The sequence below is a fragment of the Entelurus aequoreus genome, linkage group LG08 (genome assembly GCF_033978785.1).
Source record: "Entelurus aequoreus isolate RoL-2023_Sb linkage group LG08, RoL_Eaeq_v1.1, whole genome shotgun sequence".
In the NCBI taxonomy this organism is placed as follows: domain Eukaryota; kingdom Metazoa; phylum Chordata; class Actinopteri; order Syngnathiformes; family Syngnathidae; genus Entelurus; species Entelurus aequoreus.
Window position 1 is genome coordinate 63,682,659 of NC_084738.1, and position 19,690 is coordinate 63,702,348.

At 38.0% G+C, this 19,690-nt stretch overlaps 1 protein-coding gene across 1 annotated transcript in view; it reads left to right on the forward strand.

Moving 5' to 3' along the window:
• Nucleotides 1–19,690, forward strand: part of LOC133656139 (5'-AMP-activated protein kinase catalytic subunit alpha-1) — a 38,947-nt gene that overhangs the window by 818 nt on the left and 18,439 nt on the right. Inside the window, exons 2-4 of the mRNA XM_062057023.1 lie at nucleotides 14,598–14,739; nucleotides 18,658–18,751; nucleotides 18,877–19,021. Coding sequence (XP_061913007.1) covers nucleotides 14,598–14,739; nucleotides 18,658–18,751; nucleotides 18,877–19,021 — 381 coding nt within the window. The remainder of the gene's footprint in view (nucleotides 1–14,597; nucleotides 14,740–18,657; nucleotides 18,752–18,876; nucleotides 19,022–19,690) is intronic.

Here is a 19,690-nt window from a genome sequence, read left to right on the forward strand (position 1 = left end):
TAATTGAACGGTTTAAAAGAGGAGAAAACACGAAAAAAATGACAATTAAATTTTGAAACATAGTTTATCTTCAATTTCGACTCTTTAAAATTCAAAATTCAACCGGAAATAAGAAGAGAAAAACTAGGTAATTCGAATCTTTTTGAAAAAATTAAAAAAATAATTTATGGAACATCATTAGTAATTTTTCCTGATTAAGATTAATTTTAGAATTTTGATGACATGTTTTAAATAGGTTAAAATCCAATCTACAATTTTTTTTGGAATATATAACAAATTGGACCAAGCTATATTTCTACCAAAGACAAATCATTATTTCTTCTAGATTTTTCAGAACAAAAATTTTAAAAGAAATTCAAAGACTTTGAAATACGATTTAAATTTGATTCTACAGATTTTCTAGATTTGCCAAAATATTTTTTTTTTAATTTTAATCATAATAAGTTTGAAGAAATATTTCACAAATATTCTTCGTCGAAAAAACAGAAGCTAAAATGAAAATTAAATTAAAAAATATTTATTATTCTTTACAATAAAAAAAAATACATTTACTTGAACATTGATTTAAATTGTCAGGAAAGAAGAGGAAGGAATTTAAAAGGTAAAAAAGTATGTGTTTAAAAATCCTAAAATAATTTTTAAGGTTGTATTTTTTTCTCCAAAATTGTCTTTCTGAAAGTTATAAGAAGCAAAGTATAACAATTAATGAATTTATTTAAACAAGTTAAGACCAAGTCTTTAAAATATTTTCTTGGATTTTCAAATTCTATTTGAGTTTTGTCTCTCTTAGAATTAAAAATGTCGGGCAAAGCGAGACCAGCTTGCGAGTAAATAAATAAAATTAGAAAAATAGAGGCAGCTCACTGGTAAGTGCTGCTATTTGAGCTATTTTTAGAACAGGCCAGCGGGCTACTCATCTTGTCCTTACGGGCTACCTGGTGCCCGCGGGCACCGCGTTGGTGACCCCTGCTTTACATCATGTCCGAAAAAAGAGTAGGAAGAAGCACAGCTTATTTAAAGGCCTGCTGAAATGAAATGTTCTTATTTAAACGGGGATATCAGATCCATTCAATGTGTCATACTTGATCATTTTGCGATATTGCCATATTTTTGCTGCAAGGATTTAGTAGAGAACATCGACGATAAAGTTCGCAACTTTTGGTCGCCTTGCCTGTACCGGAAGTAGCGTGACGTCACAGGTTGTGGAGCTCCTCACATCTGCACGTTGTGTACAATCATGGCCACCGGCATCGAGAGCGATTCGGACCGAGAAAGCGACGATTACCCCATTAATTTGAGCCAGGGTGAAAGATTCGTGGATGAGGAAAGTGAGAGTGAAGGATTAGAGAGCAGTGGAAGAGATTCAGATACGGAAGATGCAGTGAGAGGCGGGTGGAACCTGATATTCAGGTGGGAAAGACTAAAACAGTAAATAAACACAATACATACACTACCGTTCAAAAGTATGGGGTCACCCAAACAATTTTGTGGAATAGCCTTCATTTCTAAGAACAAGAATAGACTGTCGAGTTTCAGATGAAAGTTCTCTTTTTCTGGCCATTTTGAGCGTTTAATTGACCCCACAAATGTGATGCTCCAGAAACTCAATCTGCTCAAAGGAAGGTCAGTTTTGTAGCTTCTGTAACGAGCTAAACTGTTTTCAGATGTGTGAACATGATTGCACAAGGGTTTTCTAATCATCAATTAGCCTTCTGAGCCAATGAGCAAACACATTGTACCATTAGAACACTGGAGTGATAGTTGCTGGAAATGGGCCTCTACACACCTATGTAGATATTGCACCAAAAACCAGACATTTGCAGCTAGAATAGTCATTTACCACATTAGCAATGTATAGAGTGTATTTCTTTAAAGTTAAGACTAGTTTATAGTTATCTTCATTGAAAAGTACAGTGCTTTTCCTTCAAAAATAAGGACATTTCAATGTGACCCCAAACTTTTGAACGGTAGTGTATATATACTCTATTAGCCACAACACAACCAGGCTTATATTTAATATGCCACAAATCAATCGCGCATAACAAACACCTCCCCCCTCCCGTCCATATAACCCCCCAATACAACTCAAACACCCGCACAACACACTCAATCCCACAGCCCAAAGTACAGTTCACTTCCGCAAAGTTTATACAGCACATATATTTCCCCACAGTTACGTACGTGACATGCACATAGCGGCACGCACGGACGGGCAAGCGATCAAATGTTTGGAAGAAAGCTGCGTACTCACGGTAGCACGTCTGCTATCCAACTCAAAGTCCTCCTGGTTGTGTTGCTGCAGCCAGCCGCTAATACACCGATCCCACCTACAGCTTTCTTCTTTGCTGTCTTCATTGTTCATTAAAGAAATCGCAAAAGATTCACCAACACAGATGCCGAGAATACTGTGGAATTTTGCGATGAAAACAGAGCTGTTTGAGCTTCCGCTCAATCCGTGACGTCACGCGCAGACGTCATCATACCGAGACGTTTTCAGCCGGATATTTCCCGGGAAATTTAAAATTGCACTTTATAAGTTAACCCGGCCGTATTGGCATGTGTTGCAATGTTAAGATTTCATCATTGATATATAAACTATCAGACTGCGTGTTCGGTAGCAGTGGGTTTCAGTAGGTCTTTAATCCTACCACTTTCCCACTTCATAGCGTTTACAAACACATGTGTTCATTTACTGTCTTCTTTTTGTAAGGATATCTTATTTTCAATAAGGTTGGAAGTAGAGATGTCCGATAATCACGATAATCATTGAGCTGGATGCAATCCTACTTGGAGGGGAGGGAACAGGTGGTAGAGGTGAACGGCACCGTGTCACCCCCCTTCTCAGTAAGCTGTGGAGTCCAGTGTTTCCCACACATTTGTTTATTTGTGGCGGCCCGCCACGAAAGAATTACATCCGCCACAAATAAAAAAAATAAACATTTAAAAAAAAATCTTTTTTTTTTCTTTTTTTAAATTTTTGTTTATTTTTTTGTCCTCTCCAGCTTTTCAGGCAAATCATATAGTTGATGTAGATGCCCATATCGGCTGTTCAGATTTACTTTACAAAAGAGAAGTGTAGGATACTTCTCTTGTTATCTTATTTGTATTTGACTTTATTAATGTATTTATATTAGAAACACAACATGTGTCTATAACACGCGGACGATTGACTAGTTGATGGTTTTCTTTTCAAATGTTCGTTCATAGCTGTTGTGCTGCTATGATAGGCCATTTACACTCGACACAGTGTGCATTCAACAACATTATTAGGCTGTGTATTGAAATACTTCCACACTTTTGACGACTTTTGGCATGATTTTTCCCCCTCGCTCGCACCGCTCGCATCGTCTGCTTTGCGCTTCGCCATGACGGTAGTGTGACGTAAATATGCGACGCGTCGACGCACAAAAACGGCGTCGACGTATTTACGTAACCGATGACGTCGACGCGTCGTTTCAGCCTTAGCGGGAACTCTCGTTCAACCCTTTTTCGATTACGCATGCACCTCCTGGTACCCCAGCACCTCCAAAACCCTCAAATCTAAACTCCAAACATCCCAGAACAAGATAGTCAGATTACTTCTAGACCTCCACCCCAGATCCCACCTCACTCCTACCCACTTCTCCAAAGTGGGCTGGCTTAGGGTGGAGGACAGAGTAAAACAACTTGCACTGAGCCTAGTCTATAAAATCTGCTACACCTCCCTGATACTGAAGTACATGTCAAACTACTTCCTTAACGTAAATGACCGCCATAACCATAACACCAGGGGGAGCTCCACTAACCACGTTAAACCCAGATTCCAATCTAACAAAGGTCTTAACTCATTCTCTTTCTATGCCACATCAATGTGGAATGCGCTCCCAACAGGTGCAAAAGAAAGGGCATCTCTATCCTCCTTCAAAACCGCACTAAAACAACACCTCCAGGCAACTTCAACCCGAAACTAACTTTATCTGATGATGCAATTGTTGATGACTGAAGTGTTGATACCAACCAAACCTAACCCCCCCCCCCCACCCCCTCCATATCCCACACCCCGGATTGTAAATAAATAAATGTGTATACTTTGATGATTATCTTGTGTGATGACTGCATTATGAAAATAGTATATATCTGTATCATGAATCAATTTAAGTGGACCCCGACTTAAACAAGTTGAAAAACTTATTCGGGTGTTACCATTTAGTGGTCAATTGTACGGAATATGTACTTCACTGTGCAATCTACTAATAAAAGTTTCAATCAATCAATCAAATGGCTTTTTTGCCGATATTCCGATATTGTCCAACTCTTAATTACCGATTCCGATATACACTACCGTTCAAAAGTTTGGGGTCACATTGAAATGTCCTTATTTTTGAAGGAAAAGCACTGTACTTTTCAATGAAGATAACTTTAAACTAGTCTTAACTTTAAATAAATACACTCTATACATTGCTAATGTGGTAAATGACTATTCTAGCTACAAATGTCTGGTTTTTGGTGCAATATCTACATAGGTGTATAGAGGCCCATTTCCAGCAACTGTCACTCCAGTGTTCTAATGGTACAATGTGTTTGCTCATTGGCTCAGAAGGCTAATTAATGATTAGAAAACCCTTGTGCAATCATGTTCACACATCTGAAAACAGTTTAGCTCGTTACAGAAGCTACAAAACTGACCTTCCTTTGGGCAGATTGAGTTTCTGGAGCATCACATTTGTGGGGTCAATTAAACGCTCAAAATGGCCAGAAAAAGAGAACTTTCATCTGAAACTCGACAGTCTATTCTTGTTCTTAGAAATGAAGGCTATTCCACAAGATTGTTTGGGTGACCCAAAATTTTTGAACGGTAGTGTATACAGTCATGGTATTAACACATTATTATGCCTAATTTTGTTGTGATGCCCCGCTGGATGCATTAAACAATGTAACAAGGTTTTCCAAAATAAATCAACTGAAGTTATGGAAAAAAATGCCAACTTTCACTTTACATCATGTCCGAAAAGGAGTAGGAAGAAGCACACCTTATTTTAATCCTACCCTTTTCCCACTTCATAGCGTTTACAAATACATGTGTACAGCTCTGGTAATGGGTACATTCGCACCCACCTGCACAAATGTACTTCAAAATGTAACAATCAAAATAAATACGACTTTTTTGTTTGTTTACTAGGGCATGCATATATAATATGCATTAGTTTGACCATTTAAAATCAACGATAATAAAAAGGAGATGCTTGGAAATAGCATAAAATGCCCCAAAGACTTGGAAAAACACGATTCATAGCGTTACTTTTTGGTGTAACCATCATGAGCGTTCTGTTCAGGTATATTTCTTTTATATTTTGATAAATCATCATAAATAGGCATTGATCAATCTTTAAGCTGGAAAAAAATGCCAACTTTCACTTTATATCATGTCCGAAAAGGAGTAGGAAGAAGCACAGCTTATTTAATCCTACCCCTTTCCCACTTCATAGTGTTTACAAACACGTGTTCATTTATTGTCTTCTTTTTGTAAGAATATCTTATTTTCAATAAGGTTGAAAGTAGAGATGTCCGATAATGGCTTTTTTGCCGATATTCCGATATTGTCCAACGCTTAATTACCAATTCCGATATCAAGCGATACCGATATATACAGTCGTGGAATTAACACATTATTATGCCTAATTTTGTTGTGATGCCCCGCTGGATGCATTAAACCAGGGGTCACCAACGCGGTGCCCGCGGGCACCAGGTCGCCCGTAAGGACCAGATGAGTCGCCCGCGGGCCTGTTCTATTCTAAATAAAATTTAAAAAAAAAAATAAATAAATAAATAAATCTACATAGAAAAAACACAAGATACACTTTCAATCAGTGCATCAACCCAAACAACCTCCCCCATGCACACTCATCCACACCCACTCACACAAAAGGGGTTATTTCTTTCTGCTACCAATATTCTGGTTCCCACAACATAGACAACACATCTGCAAGGGACACAGTCCCTGAAGCACACATGATTGTATAGGCTGCTGGTCCACTAACATTGTCATTAATTACTATTTTTTATGTAATTATTTTTATATTGTTTTACTTTCTTTTTTTTCCAAGAAAGTGTTTTTTATTTATTTATCTTATTTTATTTTATTTTTTAAAAAAGGGCCTTATCTTCAACAGACCAGGATGTCAATGAAATTAGATTTGTTTAAAGGGTTTTTTAAACCAGGCCCAGTCCAGATAATGTCCAAGTCGGACTCAGCAACACACACCTTCATTCATGTACACAGAAAAAAATTAGGGAACACAACAGATTGCATATAATTTATAAACAAAATTACATTTTCAAAATAAGCATTTATGTACAGTCCAGATTATGTCCAGGTCACTCAAATTAGGGAACACAACAACAGATATCATATACAGGTAATCTATAAACATAATTATACTTTCAAAATAAGCCTTTGAGGACTTCTCATCTTTTTTAAAATGTTTTTTGGCATCATTATCGTTTTCAACCATGTAACTTTCTAAAATTAGAAAATACTGAATAAATGTTTTAAAGAAAGTAATACTAAGTGAATATCTGTTTTTGGCCTTAAAAATAAACATTTTACCGAGTACTATAATTAAATTGACTAAATCATGATTGTCAATGAACTCTCCTAAAATAACAGAAACCACATTAAGCTTCATAAACACACCAATCCTTAAACACATTTTTTCAACTTCCACCCAAAACAAAGACACAATATGACAATACCAAAACAAATGCAGGGTGGATTCAGGCTCCTGACAACAAAATCGGCAATCATCTGACTCTGTCATATTCCATAATTTTAACATTTTCCCTGTGGGTAAGAAGTTATAAATAATTTTAATTTGAAAATAACGATTTTGCACATCGATAGTGGTTTTATAGATTAGTTTGAATATGGCATCCCATGGCAACGGGCAGTCAAAAAAGTCCTCCCATTTTCCATTTGTGTTGTATGAGGCAGCCTTCAAAGATTTCTTTATTAAATAAAAATGATATATTTTTCTATTTATTTTAGTTCCTTTTTGCCAACTAGAATTTCTTATTAGAGGTTTACAAACTAATAATTTAGTAGTTCCATATTTATTTGTTTCCATCTTTTCCCAATTACTCCAGTTAGTTGATAAAATGAAAAGCTTGAGCAAGCATCACCATACATAGCTCTAAATTCATCATACTTCATAATTTTACCATTCTCATTGATAATATCATTGACAAAAATTATTCCTCTTTCAAACATATTTTTCCAAAAGAAAGGCTTTCCATCTATTACAATATTAGAGTTCATCCATATTAACTGCTGCAAAATATCGTCTCTTTTTTCTGGCACATAAAATTGAAAACACCACTATGAGTGGATTGTTTCCTTTATGAACCCCGCCATGTTACCCAGCAGACTCTCTGGGAGGGGATCACTTGTAAAAAAGGATACAATTTCTTTTGATACAGTACATGTTTTTTGTCCAACAGGACATTTGTGTACCACTCAATGTTTAAATACATCTTTGGAACAATTGATGCTTTTAAAGACAGACACATAGCTTCAAGGTTGAGAAGTTTCAGGCCCCCATATTCATACTCTTTGTACAAAACCTTTCTTTTCATCTTCTCTGGTTTGCCGTTCCAGACAAAATCGAAGACCCTCCGCTCATAAATCTTAAAAAAGTTTTGTGATGGAGCTGGTAATGACAAAAACTAATAAATAAATTGAGGAATAATTAACGAGTTGGCAATAGACATTTTACCATACAAGGTTAGGGATTTCCCTTTCCATAATTGCATAATTTTGTCCAGCTTTCTTAGTCGATTATCATAATTTACTGAGACTAGATCTTCCAGATTTTCTGGGACAACAACACCAAGTATGTTAACTGGTCCATCTGTCCACAAAACAGGCACTTTGCATTCCATTCGAAAGGACGTTCCCTTTAGATTTCCGATCCTTAACGTTTTACATTTATCATAATTAAGCTTAAGGCCAGATTGCTGTGAAAATATGTCCAAAAGATTAAGAAGGTTCCGCAAACAATGAGGAAAAATCTTATCTTTGTGAATCAGCCTTTTCTGACATGAACTTCATCAAGAACAAACACAGAACACGCCTCACTGATGCACATCTGCAAGACTCACTCAGAGTTGCAGTGTCAAGTTACACACCAGAGTACAACACACTAGTTAACAGCATGCAATGCCAGGCTTCCCAGTAACTGACAAAGAAACAGATAACAGATTTGGTGTCCAGTTCAAAGTGTGACATGATTTAAAAATTTGAGTTTACTTTTGTATTTTACATGAGTTATTATTTGTACAAACATGGTGCAAAGTAATTCATGATTTGTTAAAAAATGTTAGTGGCTAGCTAGTTAAAATGGGATATTGTGATTTCACAAGACTGTCTTAGAAGTGATCATTTGAAAATGTTCAATTTGAAAAATGTGCACTTAGAGAAAATATAAAAATAAAGTGTTGCATATTGATATTTATCTGTTTCTATATATATTTATTGTGAGAAATCATTAAGATGATCAGTGTTTCCACAAAGATAAATATCATTAATTATTAATAATAACAGAGTTAAAGGTAAATTGAGCAAATTGGCTACTTCTGGCAATTTATTTAAGTGTGTATCTAACTGGTAGCCCTTCGCATTAATCAGTACCCAAGAAGTAGCCCTTGGTTTCAAAAAGGTTGGTGACCCTTGCATTAAACAATGTAACAAGGTTTTCCAAAATAAATCAACTCAAGTTATGGAAAAAAAATGCCAACATGGCACTGCCATATTTATTATTGAAGTCACAAAGTGCATTATTTTTTTTAACATGCTTCAAAAGAGCAGCTTGGAATTTGGGACATGCTCTCCCTGAGAGAGCATGAGGAGGTTGAGGTGGGGCGGGGAGTGTATTGTAGCGTTCCGGAAGAGTTAGTGCTGCAAGGGGTTCTGGGTATTTGTTCTGTTGTGTTACGGTGCGAATGTTCTCCCGAAATGTGTTTGTCATTCTTGTTTGGTGTGGGTTCACAGTGTGGCGCATATTTGTAACAGTGTTAAAGTTGTTTATACGGCCACCCTCAGTTGACCAAGTATGCACATTCTACAGCTGCGTTTTTAAAAAGTCATACATTTTACTTTTTGAAACCGATACCGATAATTTCCGATATTGCATTTTAAAGCATTTATCGGCCGATATTATCAGACATCTCTAGTTATTAGATAGACTTCCCTTTTATTGTCATTCAAATTTGAACTTTACAGTACAGATGTACGAGCCTAAAAGCTGTTTAAGTTAATTTACATTTTATGGAAGGTGCTTTGTTTATTCAGCCAAAAGGGAACTATTTACTTTATTTGCATAATACGAAAATAATAATAGAATAATTATAAGGTACACTTTATTTGTAATTATTACATTTGTCTGAATAATTTGATGACGTACTATTTTATACTGCTTTAATACAGTGAAGATTACATAACTGTTTAATTGCATATATGGCGGAAGGATCAGTGTGGTAATATGGTTTGGACACAATTAGGGCTGCAACTAATTTGATAATTGATTAATCTGTCGATTATTACTTCGATTAATCGATCAATAATCGGATAAAAGAGACAAACTACATTTCTATCCTTTCCAGTATTTTATAGAAAAAAAACAGCATACTGGCACCATACTTATTTTGATTATTGTTTCTCAGCTGTTTGTAAATGTTGCAGTTTATAAATAAAGGTTTATAAAAAAATAAAAAAGTAGCCTTTGCGCATGCGCATAGCATAGATCCAACGAATCGATGACTAAATTAATCGCCAACTATTTTTTTAATCGATTTTAATCGATTAGTTGTTGCAGCCCTAGACACAATGTATTATGGGTAATGGCAGTCAGGTATGGTGGAATCGAGCCACACAGTTTTTTGACCTTACTCTTACTTTTTCCGACTCTTTCTTACTGTAACAAACTCGCTTTATTTTGCCATTCATTTGTTCCCAAGTCGTTATTGTTTTACGTTTTTGAATGATTAAGTTGACGAGTAAACGATACAAAACGAAGAGGAGCGTCTGGAGATGTGTTTGTTGTTGCCGCAGCAAGTGGGAGCAGGAGAAAGTAGAGCGTCAAGCTAATGCTTCATTAGGAAACTACAACAGATAAGAACGAAATTTTGTTGCATTAGCTCGTGGTAGTGCAGGATAAAAGAGCAATAAGGTGCAGGTATAAATAATAGATTACTGTACAGATAAATATATTGCACTTTTGCATATGCATCCACGTTTATGGATGTATGTTACAGTGTTTCCCATAAACTGCCAAGATACCTGTGGCTATGGACGTGGTCACCATGACATCGAGTATTTTGCATAATTTACTACAATGATATGATTTTCTCTAAAAAGGCTCAAAAAATGTATACCGGTACTTACTAATTAATAACAGTTTTGTTTTAAACGTCCATCCATCCATCCATTTTACAATATAATTACAACACTTTATGTACATATTTATATACAGATTTGAACAATAAGTTATTCACTGAAATATATGTATTAATTGTGGTTCTTACAAAAAATATATCCTATAAAATATAAAAGCTAAAATGTCTCTTAAAGCTCTGCCCCTTTAATTAGTGCATACTAAATAATTTAACTTTAGCCTACTACTACAACCATATTATTTACCAGCAACATAAAGTGAAACAGAGGCAGAGGTGTCCTGCCACAGTCAGTAACAAATAAACAGAAAACAGTAGTGGTCAAATACAAATAAGGCAACAAGAGAAATATCCTACACTTCTCTTTTGTTAAGTAAATCTGAACAGCCGATATGGGCATCTACATCAACTATATGATTTGCCTGAGAAGCCGGACAGGACAAAAAAAAAAAGTGTTTTAATTTTTTAATTTTTATATTTATTTGTGGCGGGCCGCCACAAATAAATTAATGTGTGGGAAACACTGTGTTATATTGTCTTCATATTCCAGCCAGTTAATCCATTTTGGGGGATAATTGAGGGGATTATTATGATGCGTTCAAGAGTCTTACGGCCTGAGGGAAGAAGCTGTTACAGGTTCTGCTACGAAGGCTGCGAAACCTCTTTCTAGAGTCCAGCAGTGAATATATTATATTTATATTTCTCCTCTTTAGTAGAGAAGAATTGTTGTACATTCTTGGGTAGCAGGTTATAGTTTGCTTTGTACATCATTTTAGTTATTTTCAATTTTACGTAATCAACAAACTTCAATATTTTTGACTCAATAAATAAAGGGTTTGTATGTTCTCTGTATGCAACATTATGTGTCAGACTAATTGATCTTTTTTGTAACACGGTTAACGAATAAAGCGCACATTTTTAGTTATTAACCCCATATTTCTGCACAATAACTCAGATATGGTAACACTAGCGAGCAGTAGAGAATATGGAGTGATTTTTAGCCCAGGACGTATTTTGCTTTGTTCATTATTGAAATGTTTCTTGCCACTTTATGTTGTATATTTTGTATATGAGATTTCCAGTTCATTCTATAATCTATTAATACTCCCAAAAATCTGGTTTCTTTTACCCTTCCAATATATACTCCGTCTATTTGTATCCTTGTATGATGCTCTTTTCTACTGTTACCAAATAGCATTATTTTAGTTTTAGTTACTTTACGATATTTGCTGGCAACTTGTAGTACTGACGGTTAAATATCTCAACGACGTTAAACTGCATGCCACCAATGCTGTCAGTCCACATTGTCAAGTTGTTCTAACCGGAGTTAAGAACTCTCAAACGCTTTAAAAAAGTACATTTTACAAATTTCAAAAAATCCGCCTTTGCAAGGGTCGATGTGATGGAAGTTACTTCAAAACATCTAACCAATCTTTGATGCATGAAATGGTGCAATAAAGTAAATTTTTTACAATAACCACAGCCAGGTTATTTGCAATACCAAACCCAAAATAACACACTTTATGGTCATATCAGCTGTTCTTCCTTACATTTACCGCAATAACATGTTTAATATTTTATTTTGTGGTTTGCAAACGTGTGGTTCCTCTCTTTAAGAAGGGGAACCGGAGGGTGTGTTCCAACTATCGTGGGATCACACTCCTCAGCCTTCTCAATAAGGTCTATTCAGGTGTACTGGAGAGGAGGCTACGCCGGATAGTCGAACCTCGGATCCACGAGGAACAGTGTGGTTTTCGTCCTGGTCGTAGAACGGTAGACCAGCTCTATACTCTCGGCAGGGTCCTTGAGGGTGCATGGGAGTTTGCCCAACCAGTCTACATGTGTTTTGTGGACTTGGAGAAGGCATTCGACCGTGTCCCTCGGGAAGTCCTGTGGGGAGTGCTCAGAGAGTATGGGGTATCGGACTGTCTGATTGTGGCGGTCTGCTCCCTGTATGATCAGTGTCAGAGCTTGGTCCGCATTGCCGGCAGTAAGTCGGACACGTTTCCAGTGAGTGTTCGACTCCACCAAGGCTGCCCTTTGTCACCGATTCTGTTCATAACTTTTCTGGACAAAATTTCTAGGCGCAGTCGTGGCGTTGAGGGGATCCGGTTTGGTGGCTGCAGGATTAGGACTCTGCTTTTGGCAGATGATGTGGTCCTGATGGCTTCATCTGGCCACGATCTTCAGCTGTCACTGGATTGGTTCGCAGCCGAGTGTGAAGCGACTGGGATGGGAATCAGCCCCTCCAAGTCCGAGTCCATGGTTCTCGCCCGGCAAAGGGTGGAGTGCCATCTCCAAGTTGGGGAGGAGATCTTGCCCCAAGTGGAGGAGTTCAAGTACCTAGGAGACTTGCTCACAAGTGAGGGAAGAGTGGATCGTGAGATCGACAGGCGGATCGGTGCGGCGTCTTCAGTAATGCGGACGCTGTGTCGATCCGTTGTGGTGAAGAAGGAGCTGAGCCGGAAGGCAAAGCTCTCAATTTACCGGTCGATCTACGTTCCCATCCTCACCTATGGTCATGAGCTTTGGGTTATGACCGAAAGGACAAGATCACGGGTACAAGCGGCCGAAATGAGTTTCCTCCGCCGGGTGGCGGGACTCTCCCTTAGAGATAGGCTGAGAAGCTCTGCCATCCGGGAGGAACTCAGAGTAAAGCCGCTGCTCCTCCACATGGAGAGGAGCCATATGAGGTAGTTTGGGCATCTGGTCAAGATGCCACCCGAACGCCTCCGTAGGGAGGTGTTTGGGGCACGTCCGACCGGCAGGAGGCCAAGGGGAAGACCCAGGACACTTTGGGAAGACTATGTCTTCTGGCTGGCTGGATGGATGGTTTGCAAACGGTTTTATTGTGTTTGTTACCGTATTTTTCGGACGATTAGGCACACTTAAAATCCTTTTTTTCCAGCTCTGATTACTTTTTCACACACTCCTGGCATTCTCTCGATGAGCTTGAAGAGGTAGTCCCCTGAAATGTTTTTCACTTCCCAGATGTGCTTGAAGCTCATGGAGAGAAAGCCAAGAGTATGCAAAGCAGTAATCAGAGCAAAGGGTGGCTATTTTGAAAAAACTAGAATATAAAATATGTTTTCACTTATTTGATTGATTTGATAACTAATTACTAGGGAAGTCCGATAATATCGGCAGGCCGATATTATCGGCCGATAAATGCTTTAAAATGTAATATCGGAAATTATCTGCATCGTTTTTTTTATTATCGGTATCAGGTTTTTTTCAAAATATATATATATTTTTTTTAAATTAAAAACACAAGATACACTTACAATTAGTGCACCAACCCAAAAAACCTCCCTCCCTCATTCACACAAAAGGGTTGTTTCTTTCTGTTATTAATATTGTGGTTCCTACATTATATATCAATATATATCAATACAGTCTGCAAGGGATACAGTCCGTAAGCACACATGATTGTGCGTGCTGCTGGTCCACTAATAGTACTAACCTTTAACAGTTAATTTTACTCATTAATTACTAGTTTCTATGTAACTGTTTTTATATTGTTTTACTTTCTTTTTTATTCAAGAAAATGTTTTTAATTTATTTATCTTACTTTATTTTATTAATTTTTTTAAAAAGGACCTTATCTTCACCATACCTTGTTGTCCAAATTAGGCATAATAATGTGTTAATTCCACGACTGTATATATCGGTATCGGTTGATATCGGTATCGGTAATTAAGAGTTGGACAATATCGGATATCGGCATTATCGGACATCCCTACTAATTACATAACTCCACATGTTCATTCATAGTTTTGATGCCTTCAGTGACAATCTACAATTCCAAATAGTCATGAAAATAAAGAAAACGCATTGAATGAGAAGGTGTGTCCAAACGTTTGGCCTGTACTGTATATGCATGCATGTATGCATACTTCGAAAGAAAACAATGTTTGCCTTGGTGCCCTAAAATATGAGCCCTCCTTTAGGGCGACACTTGCCTTGACCTTAAAAAGTTCAAATTCGAGGCCTGGTAATATCAGTATTCAAACCATACTAGAGTGATAAATAGATTTTCTTTTTTTTTGTTCTTTTTATGACAAAATATTCTCTGGTCGGTTTTGATATTTACAAAGTCAGGGAGTTAAATCTCTTGATGCAGGAAGGTTTTGAGGAAGATGAAATGAAGGCTTGTGTACTTTGTCTCGCAGTGGGCCAGCACGAGCTGACCAAGCACCAAGTCGCTGTGAAGATCCTGAATCGGCAGAAGATCCGCACCTTGGACGTGGTGGGAAAGATCCGCCGGGAGATCCAGAACCTCAAGCTTTTCAGGCACCCTCACATAATTAAACTGTAAGTCCTTGATTTACACAACTGCACGCCGCACCGTAATCCCCGGGCCGCCACATTGTTGCTTAGCTATTTCCAGCGTTGAATGGCGGGCTTTTAGTACCATCACTGTCTGAACCGGGACCCTCTCCAGGCTCATCCCCTCACTATTGGATAGAATATTACTACAGTAGATGATTATAATTTGACCACCTGATAGTGCTTGATCTTGCCGCGACCTGCGATGAACACAAAATGAATCATAGCCTTCAAATCAAGAATTTTGTGTCTTGTCATGTTTATGTTCTCCCTCACCTTTAGCAAGCTTTTTATTCTATCTTGTCAAGGCACAATACTGCACAAATTTGAGAAAAAACCTAACTGCGATTCTTCTCTCCAAAATTGCAATTTTTACAATTTATACGTATAAATGCGTAACACGGCGAGAATAACGAGTGAAGGAAGACATGTTACTTTAAGACTGTCAATCAACATATTCTTGTCTCAAGGCGTCACACATTAAAACAATCTGCAATCATTTTCTTTAAAAAATAGTTGGCTTTATGTACCGTATTTTCCGCACCATAAGCCGCCCCGTGTTGTAAGCCGCACCTTCAATGAATGGCATATTTCAAAACTTTGTTTACCTCTTAGCCGCCCCGTGTTATTAGCCGCACCTACGCAACGCTAAAGGGAATGTCAAAAAAAACAGTCAGATAGGTCAATCAAACTTTAATAATATATTACAAACCAGCGTTCTAACAACTCTGTTCACTCCCAAAATGTAATGTGCAAAATTGCAATCACAAAAATAGTAACACTCAAAATAGTGCAGAGCAATAGCAACATCAATAACTCAACGTTGCTCATACGTTAATGTCACACACCACACAAAATAGACATTTAAAGCTCACTTTCTGAAGTTATTACTCATCCACAAATCCCTCGAATTCTTCTTCTTCTGTGTGCTTCACTTGTTTTTTGACACCATCTGTGATGTGGACGCGCATGAAGTCGTAGATCAACAGGGACGGAGCTGCGTGAAAAAAGTCACCAGGTCTCTTTGCTCATTTTTTCTTCATCCATCCATCCCTTCGAGTTAGCTTTTATGATGACGCCGGCTGGAAAGTTCTCTTTTGGCAAGGTCTTCCTTTTGAATATCACCGTGGGTGGAAGTTTCTGGCCATTAGCATGGCAAGCTAACAGTGAAGGACGACTTCTCATTCCCTGTGGTGCGAATATTCACCGTACGTGTTCCCGTTGTATCCACAGTGCGGTTCACATGAATATCAAAAGTCAGTGGAACCTTGTACGCGTGTCTCTTAGTAGGAGACATTTTGTGGTCTTTACAGAAACACACAAATGAAATGAACCGTAATATCCACGCGCTTCTTCTTCTACGGGGGCGGGTGCTCACCTTGGCGGTTGCTCACAGTAGAAGAAGAAGCGCTTCCTCTTCTATGGGGGCGGTTGCTTACCGTAGAAGAAGAAGCGCTTCCTCTTCTACGGGGAAAAAAGATGGCGGCTGTTTACCGTAGTTGCGAGACCTAAACTTTATGAAAATAAATATTAATATTAATCCATATATAAGGCTACTGGCCGCACTGTCAGCTTTAGAGAAAAATTGTGGTTTTTAGGTGCGGAAAATACGGTATACAGACTACATCACAGGTGTCAAACTCAAGGCCCGGGGGCCAGATCTGGCCCGCCCCATCAATTTGCGTGGCCCCCGAAAGCGTGGAAATGTGGAAATAAAGTACCTTATCTTTTCTTAATAAATATATTACAAAAATAAATGTACTGCGTACACTTACATATATTTACACTTTAATCATATCTAATAATAAAACAAACTATTATATAATCATACATTTCAAAACAATGTTATTGTTCAAATTAGGGCTGGGCGATATGGCCTCTTATTAATATCTATTTTTTTACATGTCACGATACACAATATATATCTCGATATCTTGCCTTAGCCTTGAATGAACACTTGATGCATATAATCACAGCAGTATGATGATTCTATGTGTCTACATTAAATCATTCTTGTTCATACTGCATTAATATATGGTCATTTTAAACTTTCATGCAGAGAGGGAAATCACAACTAAGTCAATTGACCAAAAGTGTATTTATTAAACAGTTATTAAGCAGTGGCACAAACATTCATGTCATTTCAAAACAGAAAGTGCAAGATTGTCAGACACATTTTAAAACAAGCTATGAGTGCACTTTTGTGCATGATGTCACTAAGATGACATACTGTATCAAAATAACACTAAATTAAAGTACACTTTTTGTACAGAACACCACTACAATATTTTAAAAGAAATAAAGTGCACTTTTTTGCATGATGTCACACAAGATATTTCAATAACTGTCAAATAAAAATGAGCTGCATAATAGGAAATCAAATTGTGTATGTCCTTCACTATGTGGTAGGTTCCTGCGGACGTTATCTCCTTCAATCAATCAATCAATGTTTATTTATATAGCCCTAAATCACAAGTGTCTCAAAGGGCTGTACAAGCCACAACGACATCCTCGGTACAGACCCCACATACGGGCAAGGAAAACTCACCCCAGTGGGACGTCAATGTGAATGACTATGAGAAACCTTGGAGAGGACCGCATATGTGGGTAACCCCCTTCTGTTTTTTTCATACTGTGTTGATCTGGAAATGGTTGCTTACGCATTTTGTGGGTGTGGCACCGAACAGAGATGTTGACATACAGAGTTTCAAGCACTCTTCCCTCTCTAGCGTTGACTTTTCAAATGATGCTACAAATTAGCAGTGATCCTACTTTTTGTAGCAACGCTTTTGCAGCATACTTGACATATTACGGTTGTCTGTTCAACATCTTCCCACTTTAAGCCAAACCACCGGCAGAAGATGGACTCCCTGCTGTTTTTCTTGGGTATTAATTCTTCCGTCATTTGTTACCAGATTCGCACCTTCTCTCTCGTATTACCGCTCGCACCACTCGGTTAGCATCACAGCTAACTTTACCATGCCGCTACCTCTGCTCCACGAGGGCGTATGACGTTGCACGCGCGACAGTATGTGACGTATGTAAGAAGGTGCTCTTGTTTTATGTCTCTGTGAGAAGGAGAGACAAGAAAGAGTGAGACGAGCCTGTAGTGTAATGCCCGCAGCTAAAAGCAACTGCGTGAGAACGTATACTTGAATATCACGATATAGTCATTTTCTATATCGCACAGAGACAAACCCGCGATATATCGAGTATATAGCCCTAGTTTGCGTTCATATTTCGCTAAATTTGTTGCATTTTTGTTGCGTTTCGCTTAATTTTAAAATATGTCGATCGAGAGGGGGAGTGACGTTCATATGTTGTCAATATTCAGTGTTTTATCGTTCATAGTTAATATTGTAAATCCTAAATTTTTTTTATTTTATTGTACATTCTGGGTGTCTCATTCGGTAAAAAAAATTTAAAATTCCATTCCGTTTTTTAAAGCGGTCCGTCACAGCGTTTTTAGCATTGAATCAGACATTATTGTGAGGTTTTGTATTAGTGTTCCTAAAAATAGATATACCGGCCCCCAGACAAATTTTTTTTCTCTAAATTTGGCCCCTGGGTCAAAATAATTCCCCAGGCCTGGTCTAAAGCCACAGTGGATGACGTGCAGCCTGATAGATTGCTGAAATACCAGCTACATGCTGTCATTCCTGCACAAGAATGTGAACTCCTTTTGTGTGCGGGAGATCCCATCTTTGGCTGGGCGCATTAAACACTGGGCCAGAGTGCAGAGTGTCTCCAGCCAGCATAAACAAAGTGAACTCTGCTTCACTTTAACAGGTTTTTCTGCAGCGTGGCATCATCCAATGAGACCCTTGGGGTGCTCAGGTGTACCTAATGTGATGGCCAAGTATGCGGCGACGTTCTAATCAGCAAATCATTGATGGTCCGCAGGTATCAGGTTATCAGCACCCCTACAGACATCTTCATGGTGATGGAGTACGTCTCTGGGGGAGAGCTCTTTGACTACATCTGCAAGAACGGAAAGGTGATACGAGGCTTCTAATCAATGGCACTTTCGATCACACGACCAGCACATGGACTGTCAGAGACGTTAACGTTTTGTGCGCGTAGAGAAGCTTCTCGCCTCATATTTCCTTTCTTTATGCACAGTTGGACGAGAAGGAGAGCCGTCGACTGTTCCAGCAGATTATTTCAGCGGTGGATTACTGCCACAGGCACATGGTGGTGCATCGAGACCTCAAGCCCGAAAATGTCCTGCTTGACGCGCACATGAATGCAAAGATCGCCGACTTTGGTGAGTGGAACTGTTTTGCTTACAAAACCACCACAGTGGTCTCTGTAGAAACACATAAAACCTGATGGATAGATGGATAGATAGATAGATAGCAGTGTTTCCCATAAACTGCCAAGATACCTGTGGCGGTGGGGGCGTGGCTATGGGCGTGGTCACCATGACATTATCAAGTAATTTGCATAATTTACTACAATGATTTGATTTTCTCTAAAAAGGCTCAAAAAATGTATACTTACTAATTAATAATAACAGTTTTGTTTTAAACGTCCGTCCAGCCATCCATCCATCCATTTTACAATATAATTACAACACTTTCTGTACATATTTATATACAGATTTGAACAATGAGTTATTCACTGAAATATATTTATTAATTGTTGTTCTTACAAAAAATATATCTTATAAAATATAAAAGCTAAAATGTCTCAAAGCTCTGCCCCTTTAATTAGTGCATATTAAATCATTTAACTTTAGCCTACTACTACAACCATATTATTTACCAGCAACATAAAGTGAAACAGAGGCAGAGGTGTCCTGCCACAGTCAGTAACAAATAAACAGAAAACAGTAGTGGTGGTAGATAGACACAGAGCTTCATCAAACATGTGATCCACTGAACAAAGAGCTCCAAAAATCTTGAACTTTAGACTGCCATCAGTTTTACTCCCT